This window comes from Salmo salar, chromosome 10, assembly GCF_965601325.2.
Source record: "Salmo salar chromosome 10, fSalSal1, whole genome shotgun sequence".
NCBI lineage: Eukaryota > Metazoa > Chordata > Actinopteri > Salmoniformes > Salmonidae > Salmo > Salmo salar.
Window position 1 is genome coordinate 122,987,924 of NC_138300.1, and position 14,284 is coordinate 123,002,207.

General features: G+C 44.0%; 1 protein-coding gene across 2 annotated transcripts in view; it reads left to right on the plus strand.

Moving 5' to 3' along the window:
• The first annotated feature begins 1,515 nt into the window (after positions 1–1,515).
• LOC106561778 (unconventional myosin-Vc) overlaps positions 1,516–14,284 on the plus strand; it is a 56,144-nt gene continuing 43,375 nt past the window's right edge. For both annotated transcript variants that reach the window (XM_045688614.2, XM_082957462.1), the window contains exons 1-10: positions 1,516–1,650; positions 2,038–2,148; positions 5,955–6,126; positions 6,666–6,810; positions 8,557–8,713; positions 9,040–9,183; positions 9,832–9,913; positions 10,387–10,494; positions 11,932–12,038; positions 13,948–14,213. In XM_045688614.2, the coding sequence (XP_045544570.1) occupies positions 1,624–1,650; positions 2,038–2,148; positions 5,955–6,126; positions 6,666–6,810; positions 8,557–8,713; positions 9,040–9,183; positions 9,832–9,913; positions 10,387–10,494; positions 11,932–12,038; positions 13,948–14,213 (1,319 nt within the window). In that variant the 5' untranslated portion in view covers positions 1,516–1,623. The remainder of the gene's footprint in view (positions 1,651–2,037; positions 2,149–5,954; positions 6,127–6,665; positions 6,811–8,556; positions 8,714–9,039; positions 9,184–9,831; positions 9,914–10,386; positions 10,495–11,931; positions 12,039–13,947; positions 14,214–14,284) is intronic.

The following is a 14,284-nucleotide window of genomic DNA, read 5'->3' on the forward strand; positions in this document are numbered from 1 at the left end:
CCCACCGCCACCATGGGGCCCGTACCATAACCCCACCTCCACCATGGGGCCCATACCTTAACCCCACCTCCACCATGGGGCCCTCTGTTCACAACGTTGACATCAGCAAACTGCTCACCCACACGACGCCGTACACGCTGTCTACAGTTGTGAGGCCAGTTGGATGTACTGCCAAATTCTCTAAAAAGACGGAGGCAGCTTATGCTAGAGAAATTAACATTAAATTCTCTGACAACAGCTCTGGTGGACATTCCTGCAGTCAGCATGCCAATTGCACACTCTCTCAACATGAGACATCTGTTGCATTGTGTTGTGTGACAAAACTGCACATTTTACTGGCCTTTTATTGTCCCTAGCACAAGGTGCACCTGTGTAATGATCATGCTGTTTAATCAGCTTCTTAATATGCCACACCTGTCAGGTGGATGGATTATATTGGCAAAGGAGAAATGCTCACTAATAGGAATGTAAATACATTTGTGCACAAAATTGGAGCGAAAAAAGCTTTTTGTGCGTATGGAAACATTTCTGGGATCTTTTATTTCAGCTCATGAAACATGGGACCAACATTTTACATAATGCGTTTATATTTGTGTTCGGTGTAGGTGGGTGAGGGCAACGGGCACTAAGAGCTGGGATGAAAGGTGGGCAGGACTACTACTGCTTTTTATTAACCAAAGTAAATGTATTTCCATGAGGGTTTTGGAGCCAAAGTTAGTTGGCTGATGGTGACCTATGTAATGTAGTGGCTAGTGCTTACTACCTTTTGTAATGTAATGCTTATTGCCTTCTCATATATCACAGTAAATATGAATATCATGGGCACCACTCCTATTGTACACTGTGTGCTGGACACAGCAACCAAAGAGTCTTGTTGTTGACTCACACCGTCTCTGTGTGCCCATTGGTTCCCATAGAGATGAAATCACCATCTAGTTTTGTAAATGTATAAAACCTGACTATCTCCTTAAATGTTTTTCAGTAGTTGTAATAAAAAATGTCTTGTGAATAATTCCATGAGATGGTGGTTTTGTTAGCTTTGTTGGGACCAGGATGTCAGTGTTGAATATTTGTTATTGTGCACCTAAAGGTTTTATATTGTGGGTCAGCAGTAAATAAAAGATGGTGAGAGGTATTTGAAATACAATTATTTGTTTATTTAAAAAAAAAAAAAATAATCGGAGTGTGTTTTGAATAGGTGATCATAGTATGAACTGAGAAATGAATTTATTTACATGAAAAATATGTGCAGCTTCCGTATAATGCTACATGGATTACTATCACCCAACTGCTGGGAAAAGGCTGAGAGAAATCCATAGGCCACGTTTACTACTGTATCCCATAACATTCCTTGAGTAAACGCAAGTCGCATACCGTAGAATCACCCTCACAACTAAAAAACTAACCCCGCTGAGGTTTGTATCCTGTTTCTATTGTTGTCTTTGTTAGAATGAACACACCCCTAATGTCAAGCTGCTGTCACCAGACTGATGGGCGGATCGACGAAGACAAAGTCCACTGCTCAGGTAAGACAAAACGCCTGGGGAAGTTGGCGACTTTTCACGCCACTGACAGGAATGGATATTGTTGGTTAAACTCACGGATTGTTAAAACTTAACTACCATGGCTTTGTCGGAACTTTATACGAAGGTGAGAAACGAATGAAAAAAGAAAGTGATACATGTTTTTTTTAACTCATTCAATCTTAATACGGAATCTCAATCGCTTTGTTTTTAACACCTGTTGAACAACGTTGACAAATTTTGTTTTATGACTTAACATATGGTGCACGTTGTCCACTTGAATACAGTTTGGGAAATTATTATACAAATGAGTTTCCAACTTTCCTTGTAGTCCATTATCAAATTGCTGTGTTACAACTAATTACGTAGACTACAATAATAAACTAACGTATCTGTACAATTTGTTTTTTTTGTTGTACTGTAATTTTGATTTTACCAAAAGAAAATAGTGGCATTCACTCATCTCCATTCATCTTTAGAAAGTAGGCTATAATTAATTGGCGTGTTCATTCAGTACAACAGAGTGTGGATACCTGATGAAGAGCATGTCTGGAAGTCAGCAGAGATCCTGAGAGACTTCAAACCCGGAGATGAGACTTTGCAACTGCAGCTTGAGGATGGCACTGTAAGTACTGAACACACAGACTATAGACCCATACAGAGCACTGTAAGTACTGAACACACAGACTATAGACCCATACAGAGCACTGTAAGTACTGAACACACAGACTATAGACCCATACAGAGCACTGTAAGTACTGAACACACAGACTATAGACCCATACAGAGCACTGTAAGTACTGAACACACAGACTATAGACCCATACAGAGCACTGTAAGTACTGAACACACAGACTATAGACCCATACAGAGCACTGTAAGTACTGAACACACAGACTATAGACCCATACAGAGCACTGTAAGTACTGAACACACAGACTATAGACCCATACAGAGCACTGTAAGTACTGAACACACAGACTATAGACCCATACAGAGCACTGTAAGTACTGAACACATAGACTATAGACCCATACAGAGCACTGTAAGTCCTGAACACAGACTATAGACCATACAGAGCACTGTAAGTACTGAACACACAGACTATAGACCATACAGAGCACTGTAAGTACTGAACACATAGACTATAGACCATTACAGTGCACTGTAAGTACTGAACACATAGACTATAGACCATACAGTGCACTGTAAGTACTGAACACACAGACTATAGACCATACAGAGCACTGTAAGTACTGAACACACAGACTATAGACCATACAGTGCACTGTAAGTACTGAACACATAGACTATAGACCATTACAGTGCACTGTAAGTACTGAACACACAGACTATAGACCATACAGAGCACTGTAAGTACTGAACACACAGACTATAGACCATTACAGTGCACTGTAAGTACTGAACACATAGACTATAGACCATTACAGTGCACTGTAAGTACTGAACACACAGACTATAGACCATACAGAGCACTGTAAGTACTGAACACACAGACTATAGACCCATACAGAGCACTGTAAGTACTGAACACACAGACTATAGACCATACAGAGCACTGTAAGTACTGAACACACAGACTATAGACCATACAGAGCACTGTAAGTACTGAACACAGACTATAGACCATACAGTGCACTGTAAGTACTGAACACATAGACTATAGACCATACAGAGCACTGTAAGTACTGAACACATAGACTATGAACCACTGGTCTCCAACCTTTTCTAGCATGAGATACTTTTAAAAAAAACTATAAGTTATTGGTGTACAAGAGATGTGTTTTCTGTCAATATACCTGGTAAAATAATGATTATTATAAACTGGGTGGTTTGATCCCTGATTTTCTGATTGGCTGAAAGCCATGGTATATCAGATCGTATACCACAGGGATGACAAAACATTTAGTTTTACGGCTCTAATTACGTTGGTAACCAGTTTAATAGCAATAAGGCACCTCGGGGGTTTGTGATATATGGCTAATATACCACGGCTAATGGCTATATCCAGGCACTCCGTGTTGCATCGTGCATAAGAACAGCCCTTAGCCGTGGTATATTGGCTATATACCACATCTCCTCCGGGCTTATTGCTTAAGTAAACAACTCTAAAATCTATGATTTTTTTTCCCCCCCCCAAAAATTGTTTTCTCAGTTGTAAATGTCTCCAGATTTGTTTTTAACTCTCAAAATTAAAATTGTTCAAAGAAAAACAACAAAATTGGATGTTCTGAGTGTCAATGCATAAATTACAACTGAAGACCTTTTTTATTAATTTTTTTGGTCTGGAAGAAAAGTAACACATTTGGATTTTGTGTGTGTAGTTCCCCTTTAATTGCGCATCTAGAGTGAAGCGTGTGTCATCTAATACTGAGCAAACACAACTCTTCAAACATATTAACAACTCGGATGTGCTCAAATTTCCAGATTTCCTTGTACCAAATATTTTAATTCCGTCCATCCACAACCCCGGGACGTCACGTTCCCTAGTTAATCCTGCCCTGCCGGTTTGTCGGTTGTCACCGGGGGGAAAAATGCCGACAAGCAAACATGTTTGTGTCGGTGAGATGATTTATAAGTATGCGCAGAAGCGTTTAAAAAAGAGACGGTGGCGCAGAATATGGACTCGCAGACGTGGACTTATATTGTTTAGGGAATTGACCGTAAAAACTTTTAATTTAGAAAAAGATGCCGCATTTTCTTCACAGCTCCACCAATCTGTCATTATTATGGCTAGCTAAACCCCACCTATTTCTACTAATGATCTTCTTAATATCTGATTATAAACCTAACCTTAACCACACTGCTATCCTTAAGCCTAACCTTTTTAAATTAAGACCAAAAAACGAAATGTGATGAGTTTGTATGATCTGGCCCATGTTGACTTTGTGGCTGTGGTAACTAGGGCCAACCTGCGTGTTGTTGCTTCCTGTTCTCCGTGATGTTTTTGGGGTCTCACATGTGGAGTGCTCATTGGCTATTGGATCCTTGTCCAATCGCGTCGTAGATCATACTACCAGGCGCACCGCTAAAGTTAGAAAGTTATCAGGACTTCCGACAGGGAGGCTGGAGAACCGAACATTCTTCATCAGTGCGTCCTTTGACCCGCTCAAACTACGCGAGTCCCGACGTACTGATCTTAGCCCAAAATTCATAGGATTTCACCCTGATCATGAAAATTCTTCAGGCATGGCAAAAACGTGGCAAACGCCTAGTGAAATCGTGTAGTTTATTCCAGGGATAATGTGGCGGTCTAGCGATGGTTTCTGTACTGCTGAGGCTCATTTCATGGCAGAGTTTGCAAATAATAAATAACAATTTATATACTTCCGCTAGGTAAACCTACGTAACATTTTAATTGAGAAGATTTTGTGAAAAGTAGTTGTCAACCCACAAGATGGGCAATATTGCTGGAAATGAACTGGCCGATATTGTGTTAGGTGTATCTTTTTGAAGGTGTTAGTGGCTAACCAGGGCTGGAGGTAATAGTAGCTGGGAGTTTGCTGGTGACTGATACTTGTGAGATTTGTTTATGAATAGTTTGCGATGGAACACGTGAAAATTGCATGTACTTTCAGTGTTTATAACTATAGACCACAATACTCTGCACTGTACTGACCTGTTGGAGAGGCCTGTTTATAACTATAGACCACAATACTCTGTACTGTACTGCCCTGTTGGAGAGGCCTGTTTATAACTATAGACCACAATACTCTGCACTGTACTGACCTGTTGGAGAGGCCTGTTTATAACTATAGACCACAATACTCTGCACTGTACTGCCCTGTTGGAGAGGCCTGTTTATAACTATAGACCACAATACTCTGTACTGTACGGGCAATTTCAGTTTGAATAACAGCGTACATTTGAACGACAGTGTACATTTGCAGCAGGTAGCCTAGTGGTTTCAGAGTGTTGTGTTAGTAACCAAATGGTTTCTGGTTCGAATCTCTGAGATGACTAGGTGAAGAATCTGTCAACGTGCCTTTTTGAGTAAGGCACTAAACCCTAATTGCTCCTGTAAGTTGCTCTGGCATCTGCTAAATGACTGAAATGTAAAATAGTGTATTTATTGGGAGACACTTTCATTTATCTCTAGCTCATTACTTTCACTCATTTATTTGTCAATGGCAAGACTAGGACGTGTGGGACAAGACTAGGACGTGTGGGACAAGACTAGGACGTGTGGGACAAGACTAGGACGTGTGGGACAAGACTAGGACGTGTGGGACAAGACTAGGACGTGTGGGACAAGACTAGGACGTGTAAAACATACAGCATACTTTTAATGCTGAGATTCTGTATTGAGTATACTTTGTAGACCAGGACTAGGTTTACTGTACTCTGTGTCCTGGAAACTGGTCATAGAGGCTTTAAATCACCAACTTCACACTGTTATTCCCCCTGTAGGAGATGCTGTACTCCCTGGACACATCCAGTCCTCAGCTCCCTCACCTCCGCAACCCTGATATCCTGGTGGGGGAGAATGACCTGACGGCTCTCAGCTACCTCCACGAACCAGCAGTTCTACACAATCTCAAAGTGCGCTTCGTGGAGTCCAAGATCATCTACACGTACTGCGGTAAAGAGACACTCACACTCACAAGATCATCTACACGTACTGCGGTAAAGAGACACTCACACTTACAAGATCATCTACACGTACTGCGGTAAAGAGACACTCACACTCACAAGTCCATTTACACGTACTGCGGTAAAGACACACTCCCAAGTCCATTTACACGTACTGCGGTAAAGACACACTCCCAAGTCCATTTACACGTACTGCGGTAAAGACACACTCCCAAGTCCATTTACACGTACTGCGGTACTAAAGGAAATACTTCCCCAACTGTCTAATGGGATGTGTTTTGTTTTACTGTTAGTTTATCGGCTAGATTTTACTGGATGTAGAGATGGAAGGTGAAAGTTCATGTCTGGGTGACGAGTTGTTGCTTTATGTTTGTATAAAATGTAGGAGATGAGAGAAATTATATTCACAGGGCAATACATTTAAAAAAAAATAAAAATTTTTACATTCTATATTAGAAGCGTGTGAAAACGTGTTGGATAACTCTGACTGTACTGTATGCCCTGATGATTTCCTTCACTCCCTTTCAGGAATCATCCTGGTGGCTGTCAACCCATACAAGCAGCTTCACATCTATGGAGATGCAGTCATTCATGCCTACAGTGGACAGAACATGGGAGATATGGACCCTCACATCTTCGCTGTGGCAGAGGAGGCTTATAAACAGATGGCCAGGTAAAAATGAGACAGACTGTCCCCGGGAGGGGGGCTGGTTTTGTGGTAGTGATGCCAGTCCCCCGGATCACACTATGCTCCTGTAGACAGCGGTTCAATCCCTGAGTCCCCCCCACTAACTTCCTATTCTATAGCCTTTAATCTATCTTTCCGTCATACATTTTTAACCCTTTGGGCCTATCTGTCAATAGAACTTCTCCTTAAAATGAGAATAACTGTGAAATATTTAGTATTCATACCCGGATATAAAAACTCAGCGTAAAAAGAAACGTCCTTTATTTTCAGCAAACTTAACATGTGTAAATATTTGTATGAACATAACAAGATTCAACAACTGAGACATAAACTGAACAAGTTCCACAGACATGTGACTAACAGAAATTGAATAATGTGTCCCTGAACAAAGGGGGGGGTCAAAATCAAAAGTAACAGTCTGTATCTGGTGTGGCCACCAGCTGCATTGAGTACTGCAGTGCATCTCCTCATGGACTGCACCAGATTTGCCAGTTCTTGCTGTGAGATGTTACCCCACTCTTCTACCAAGGCATCTGCAAGTTCCCGGACATTTCTGGGGGGGAATGGCCCTAGCCCTCACCCTCCGATCCAACAGGTCCCAGACATGATCAACTGAATTGAGATCCGGGCTCTTCGCTGGCCATGGCAGAACACTGACATTCCTGTCTTGCAGGAAATCACGTACAGAACGAGCAGTATGGCTGGTGGCATTGTCATGCTGGAGGGTCATGTTAGGATTAGCCTGCAGGAAGGGTACCACATGAGGGAGGAGGATGTCTTCCCTGTAACGCACAGTTTTGAGATTACCTGCAATGACAGCCAGCTCAGTCCGATGATGCTGTGACACACCGCCCCAGACCATGACGGACCCTCCACCTCCAAATCGATCCCACTCCAGAGTACAGGCCTCGGTGTAACGCTCATTCCTTCGACGATAAACACAAATCCGACCATCACCCCTGGTGAGACAAAACCGCGACTCGTCAGTGAAGAGCATTTTTTTTCCAGTCCTGTCTGGTCCAGCGACGGTGGGTTTGTCCATAGGCGACATTGTTGCCGGTGAGGACCTGCCTTACAACAGGCCTACAAGCCCTCAGTCCAGCCTCTCTCAGCCTATTGCGGACAGTCTGAGTACTGATGGAGGGATTGTACGTTCCTGGTGTAACTCGGGCAGTTGTTGTTGCCATCCTGTACCTGTCCCGCAGGTGTGATGTTCGGATGTACCGATCCTGTGCAGGTGTTGTTACACGTGGTCTGCCACTGCGAGGACGATCAGCTGTCCGTCCTGTCTCCCTGTAGCGCTGTCTTAGGCATCTCACAGTACGGACATTGCAATTTATTGCCCTGGCCACATCTGCAGTCCTCATGCCTCCTTGCAGCATGCCTAAGGCACGTTCACGCTGATGAGCAGAGACCCTGGGCATCTTCTTTTGGTGTTTTTCAGAGTCAATAGAAAGGCCTCTTTAGTGTCCTAAGTTTTCATAACTGTGACCTTAATTGCCTACCGTCTTTAGGCTTTTAGTGTCTTAACGACCGTTCCACAGGTGCATGTTCATTAATTGTTTATGGTTCATTGAACAAGCATGGGAAACAGTGGTTAAACCCTTTACAATGAAGATCTGTGAAATTATTTGGATTTTTACGAATTATCTTTGAAAGACAGGGTCCTGAAAAAGGGACGTTTCTTTTTTCTTTGTTGAGATATATATTTTAATTTATTTCCTTTCTCAGGAACAATAAGAACCAGTCTATCATAGTGAGTGGTGAGTCTGGAGCGGGGAAGACTGTGTCTGCTAGATATGCCATGAGGTACTTCGCTATGGTCAGCAAGTCTGGCAGCAAAACACACGTGGAAGACAAAGTTCTGGCATCCAACCCAATAACTGAGGTATGTTTTTAAATACATGTGTCCTAGCGGTGAATGTATGTTACATGTAGCATCACAATATGTGAATGAGTAATTGTATGTAATCCATTCCATCTATGGGTTTGATAATCTGTGTAGATAAAGGCCCGCAGTGTGAAAGACACATGATAATCTCACAGATCATGTCAAATGTGCCACAGTGTTCCAGGCACAGATTGGCCTCACCAGCCACCGTACTTCTGATACATCTTTAATGATACATCTACAATGTGTTTTGATTATCCTCAACTATGATGGACAAACCTGTAATATGTTATTTTTATTTATTTATTTATTTATTTTGTCAGGCTATAGGAAATGCCAAGACGACCAGGAACGACAACAGCAGTCGCTTTGGGAAGTACACGGAGATCAGCTTCGACAAGAGATATCAGATCATCGGGGCCAACATGAGGACATATCTCCTGGAGAAATCTAGAGTGGTTTCCCAGGTCATACATCATATACTTGATTCTCTGATTTTTATATGTGGTGTTTAAGGTAGCATAGCTACTGTATAGCCTTCCCTGTGGCTCAGTTGGTAGAGCATGGTGTATAAGGCAGCATAGCTACTGTATAGCCTTCCCTGTGGCTCAGTTGGTAGAGCATGGTGTATAAGGTAGCATAGCTACTGTATAGCCTTCCGTGTGGCTCAGTTGGTAGAGCATGGTGTATAAGGTAGCATAGCTACTGTATAGCCTTCCCTGTGGCTCAGTTGGTAGAGCATGGTGTATAAGGCAGCATAGCTACTGTATAGCCTTCCCTGTGGCTCAGTTGGTAGAGCATGGTGTTTAAGGTAGCATAGCTACTGTATAGCCTTCCCTGTGGCTCAGTTGGTAGAGCATGGTGTATAAGGCAGCATAGCTACTGTATAGCCTTCCCTGTGGCTCAGTTGGTAGAGCATGGTGTTTAAGGTAGCATAGCTACTGTATAGTTGAATCATGTTTACCATTTGGAAGGGGTTCAGTGAGCCACTGCTAGCCTGGTTCCAGATCCGTTTTGTGTTGTCTTGCCATCTCCTTGCCATGACAACGACCAACACAAACAGGTCTTAAATCATTGCATGCCTTTAAAAAGTAACGCTGTCTCTTTCTCTTCAGTCAGAGAGCGAGAGAAACTATCACATCTTCTACCAGATGTGTGCCTGTGCAGACCAGCCTGAGTTCAAGAGCCTGAGACTGTGTGAGTGACTGGAATAGGACTGGAATTTATTTCACCTGTAATTCTTCAGGTTTGTCTCCATTGAGATAAAAAAAAATATATATATATATTTAGCAAGAGGGACCTGTTAAACCCTGGGGCTTGGCAGTTCTGCTACTGTATTAACTGTAGATGATAGAGGAACGGTAGATAGGGCCCCTGGGGGGGACGGTAGATGGGGCCCCTGGGGGGGACGGTAGATGGGGCCCCTGGGGGGGACGGTTGATGGGGCCCCTGGGGGGGACGGTAGATGGGGCCCCTGACTAGGCCATGAGTCATCATCTCAATTATTATTTATTTATTTATTTATTTGTGTTCCACCGTTATTCAACCAGATGAGTCAGTAGTTAGACTGACATCCTGACAACAGATCAAATAATGTAGGCTACTGAAATGTATGGGTTAGGTCAATAACATGCTAATGAACGTGTGTCTGTGTGCTTGTCTCTCTCCAGTGAGGGCAGATGAGTTCAGGTACACCAGTATGGGAGGGGAGACTGGTATCGAGGGCGTGGACGATAGGAAGGACATGGAGGAGACACGCAGGACCTTCTCTCTGTTGGGTGAGAGACATCGCTCTGTTCGTCGCTCTGTTCGTCACTCTTTAGGTCAACATCGCTCTGTTCGTCGCTCTGTTCGTCGCTCTGTTCGTCGCTCTGTTCGTCGCTCTGTTCGTCGCTCTGTTCGTCACTCTTTAGGTCAACATCACTCTGTTCGTCGCTCTGTTCGTCGCTCTGTTCGTCGCTCTGTTCGTCGCTCTGTTCGTCACTCTGTTCATCACTCTGTTCGTCACTCTGTTCGTCACTCTTTAGGTCAACATCACTCTGTTCGTCACTCTGTTCGTCACTCTTTAGGTCAACATCACTCTGTTCATCACTCTGTTCGTCACTCTTTAGGTCAACATCACTCTGTTCATCACTCTGTTCGTCACTCTTTAGGTCAACGTCACTCTGTTCGTCACTCTGTTCGTCACTCTGTTCGTCAACATCACTCTGTTCGTCACTCTGTTCGTCACTCTTTAGGTCAACATCACTCTGTTCATCACTCTTTAGGTCAACATCACTCTGTTCGTCACTCTGTTCGTCACTCTGTTCGTCACTCTTTAGGTCAACATCACTCTGTTCGTCGCTCTGTTCGTCGCTCTGTTCGTCACTCTTTCGGTTAACCTACTGCTCAGATCAACATGTACTGTTATCAGACGTTTGTTTGATGACCATGCATTTGTCGATGGGGACCAAATATTGCAGAATATTTAGCAGGGATGATGCTCGTGGTTGTTTACTTACTAAACTAAGTTAAATGAGCGGATTGTAAGTATCTCTGGATAAGAGCGGATATTAAATGACTAAAATATCAATGGATTTCTTTAACTCGCTGTTCACCTAGGAATGTCTGCAGAATGCAGTCTTATTCCCCTGTCTTATCTATGGGTTATGAATGTGTTATGAAGTCCTTATGTAGGTATGTCTGCAGAATGCAGCCTTATTCCCCTGTCTTATGTATGGGTTATGAAGTCCTTATGTAGGATATGTCTGCAGAATGCAGTCTTGTTCCCCTGTCTTATGTATGTGTTATGAAGTCCTTATGTAGGAATGTCTGCAGGATGCAGTCTTATTCCCCTGTCTTATGTATGGCTTATGAATGTGTTATGAAGTCCTTATGTAGGTATGTCTGCAGAATGCAGTCTTATTCCCCTGTCTTATGTATGGGTTATGAAGTCCTTATGTAGGATATGCCTGCAGAATGCAGTCTTATTCCCCTGTCTTATGTATGGGTTATGAATGTGTTATGAAGTCCTTATGTAGGTATGTCTGCAGAATGCAGTCTTATTCCCCTGTCTTATGTATGGGTTATGAAGTCCTTATGTAGGATATGCCTGCAGAATGCAGTCTTATTCCCCTGTCTTATGTATGGCTTATGAATGTGTTATGAAGTCCTTATGTAGGTATGTCTGCAGGATGCAGTGGTATTCCCCTGACTGTCCTCTGTCCTCCCTGTAGGGTTAAGCGAGGACTTCCAGGCTGATGTGTTCAAGGTGCTGGCTGGGATTCTACACCTGGGAAATGTAGAGATCAGAAACGTTGGATCAGACAGGTCATCAATTAGTGTAAGTCTAACTTACCTTTTTCACGGGGGAAACGCATATCAAGCCAATGTTATGTGACAGAGTGCAAATCCAACTCACAACCCTTTACACCAACCGGTCGACCGCGTTCTAGTCGAACCCAAACATTTCTGTAAAAAACCCAATGATAAAGCTTTGTGTTCCTATTTGTTTCATTATTCTCGGGCTGTTGGTGGGTAGGTGCAGCCAATTCAGCTGCCCTGCGCACCGGGTAGGCAAACTGTTGCCATTTCATGTGTCTGAAGGTGCGAACTCTGCCTTCCAGGTGGGCCTGGAGAGGAAATCAAGTGCACTATGCCTACCGCTGGCCAATCAGATTGCTCAGATGACCGAGTCTGCAGTAACGTAGCAGGCAATAAAGAACGATACGGCAAAGTTGATACTGTGACATTTCAAAACGTTTAAAACCATGACTAGAGAGAGACTGTCAACGAATACAGCAAAGAGCTGCTGTTTTTATGAGTGAGTTCATGCTTAAGGTCTTACTCAGCACTGTCAACACTTTGTATTCAACACTTTTATAACCCATAAAATGCATGTTCTTCCTATTTCCACTCAGCGCTACAACAAGCCCTGCGGCAGTAATGAACGAGTAGGAAAGTGTATCTGTAGGCGTTGTTATTATTAGCGGCTTGGGTCTTTTTTAATATCAATAAATATTTCACTTCCTCTGTTCATAGGAGTAACAACATGAATTTGTCCATGAGGCAGAAGTAATGTGGTGCGACTCGAGTTTCGCCATCAGCTGGAAGACTGTGTCCCTTGTTGGTCAGTGTCAGTGGAGGATGGGGAGAGTGGAGGGATGTTGAGACTGACCCTCAGTCTGCTGCTCTCTCCCTCTGCTGAGACTGACCCTCGGTCTGCTGCTCTCTCCCTCCGCTGAGACTGACCCTCGGTCTGCTGCTCTCTCCCTCCGCTGAGACTGACCCTCGGTCTGCTGCTCTCTCCCTCCGCTGAGACTGACCCTCGGTCTGCTGCTCTCTCCCTCCGCTGAGACTGACCCTCGGTCTGCTGCTCTCTCCCTCCGCTGAGACGGACCCTCGGTCTGCTGCTCTCTCCCTCCGCTGAGACGGACCCTCGGTCTGCTGCTCTCTCCCTCCGCTGAGACTGACCCTCGGTCTGCTGCTCTCTCCCTCCGCTGAGACTGACCCTCGGTCTGCCGCTCTCTCCCTCCGCTGAGACGGACCCTCGGTCTGCCGCTCTCTCCCTCCGCTGAGACGGACCCTCGGTCTGCTGCTCTCTCCTTCCGCTGAGACTGACCATCAGATGCAGGCACCATCAGCCCAGTAAAATAAAAAGCAAAGTATTTAAATGTATGCTCACTCAGCTGTGCCTCACAAGTAATATAACAACAGATCTATTACTGGTGTGATCATATAGCCTCAACATTTTAGAAATAGAATTGGAAAAGAATGTCCTGAACAACAATGCATTGTCAGGTAAATTCAAGCAAAGCCAGTATGTGGTGATAATGTATTGGGTCTATAGCTTACTGCACAAACCTATTTGCTACAGTACTGTTTTTAATTGGTTAATGTTGCACAGGCTTACCTTTTGTTTAAGTCATGTTAATAAAAATATCAGAGAGGTAGATCTCGGCATGCATTTTGACTCAGAAAGTGATCTTGCCTCAGAAAGTGATCTTGCCTCAGAAAGTGATCTTGACTCAGAAAAGGTTGATGATCACTGTTTTACACCGTAACACACGCCAACGACTCGGTCAGTACCATAGACCCAGGTGTCATCTGGGTCGAGGGTGACCGTAGCGATGCACGTAGCTATCCACCTACAAATAGTTATCTTTATTAGCAACTGAAAGCCAACCCTCTCTCCCTCCCTCCCCTCTCTCCCTCCCCTCTCTCCCTCCCCCTCTCTCTCTCCCTCCCTCCAGTCCAGTGATCCCCACATGGCAGCCTTTTGTGACCTTCTCGGGGTCAGTCCTGACGGTGTTACCCGTTGGCTGTGCCACCGCCGGTTCGTCATGGTGGCAGAGACGGTGGTGAAGCCGGTAACCAGCAAGCGGGCGGTGAACGCCAGAGATGCCCTCGCCAAGCAGATCTACGCCCACCTGTTTGACTGCGTCATCCATAAGATCAACGCAGCCCTGCAGGTCCCAGGGAAACAGCACTCCTTCATAGGAGTACTGGATATCTATGGGTAATTTGAATACATGACATTAAATTGGAGTCGTTTTAGCAGACACTCTTTAGTCACAACGATATTTTAAG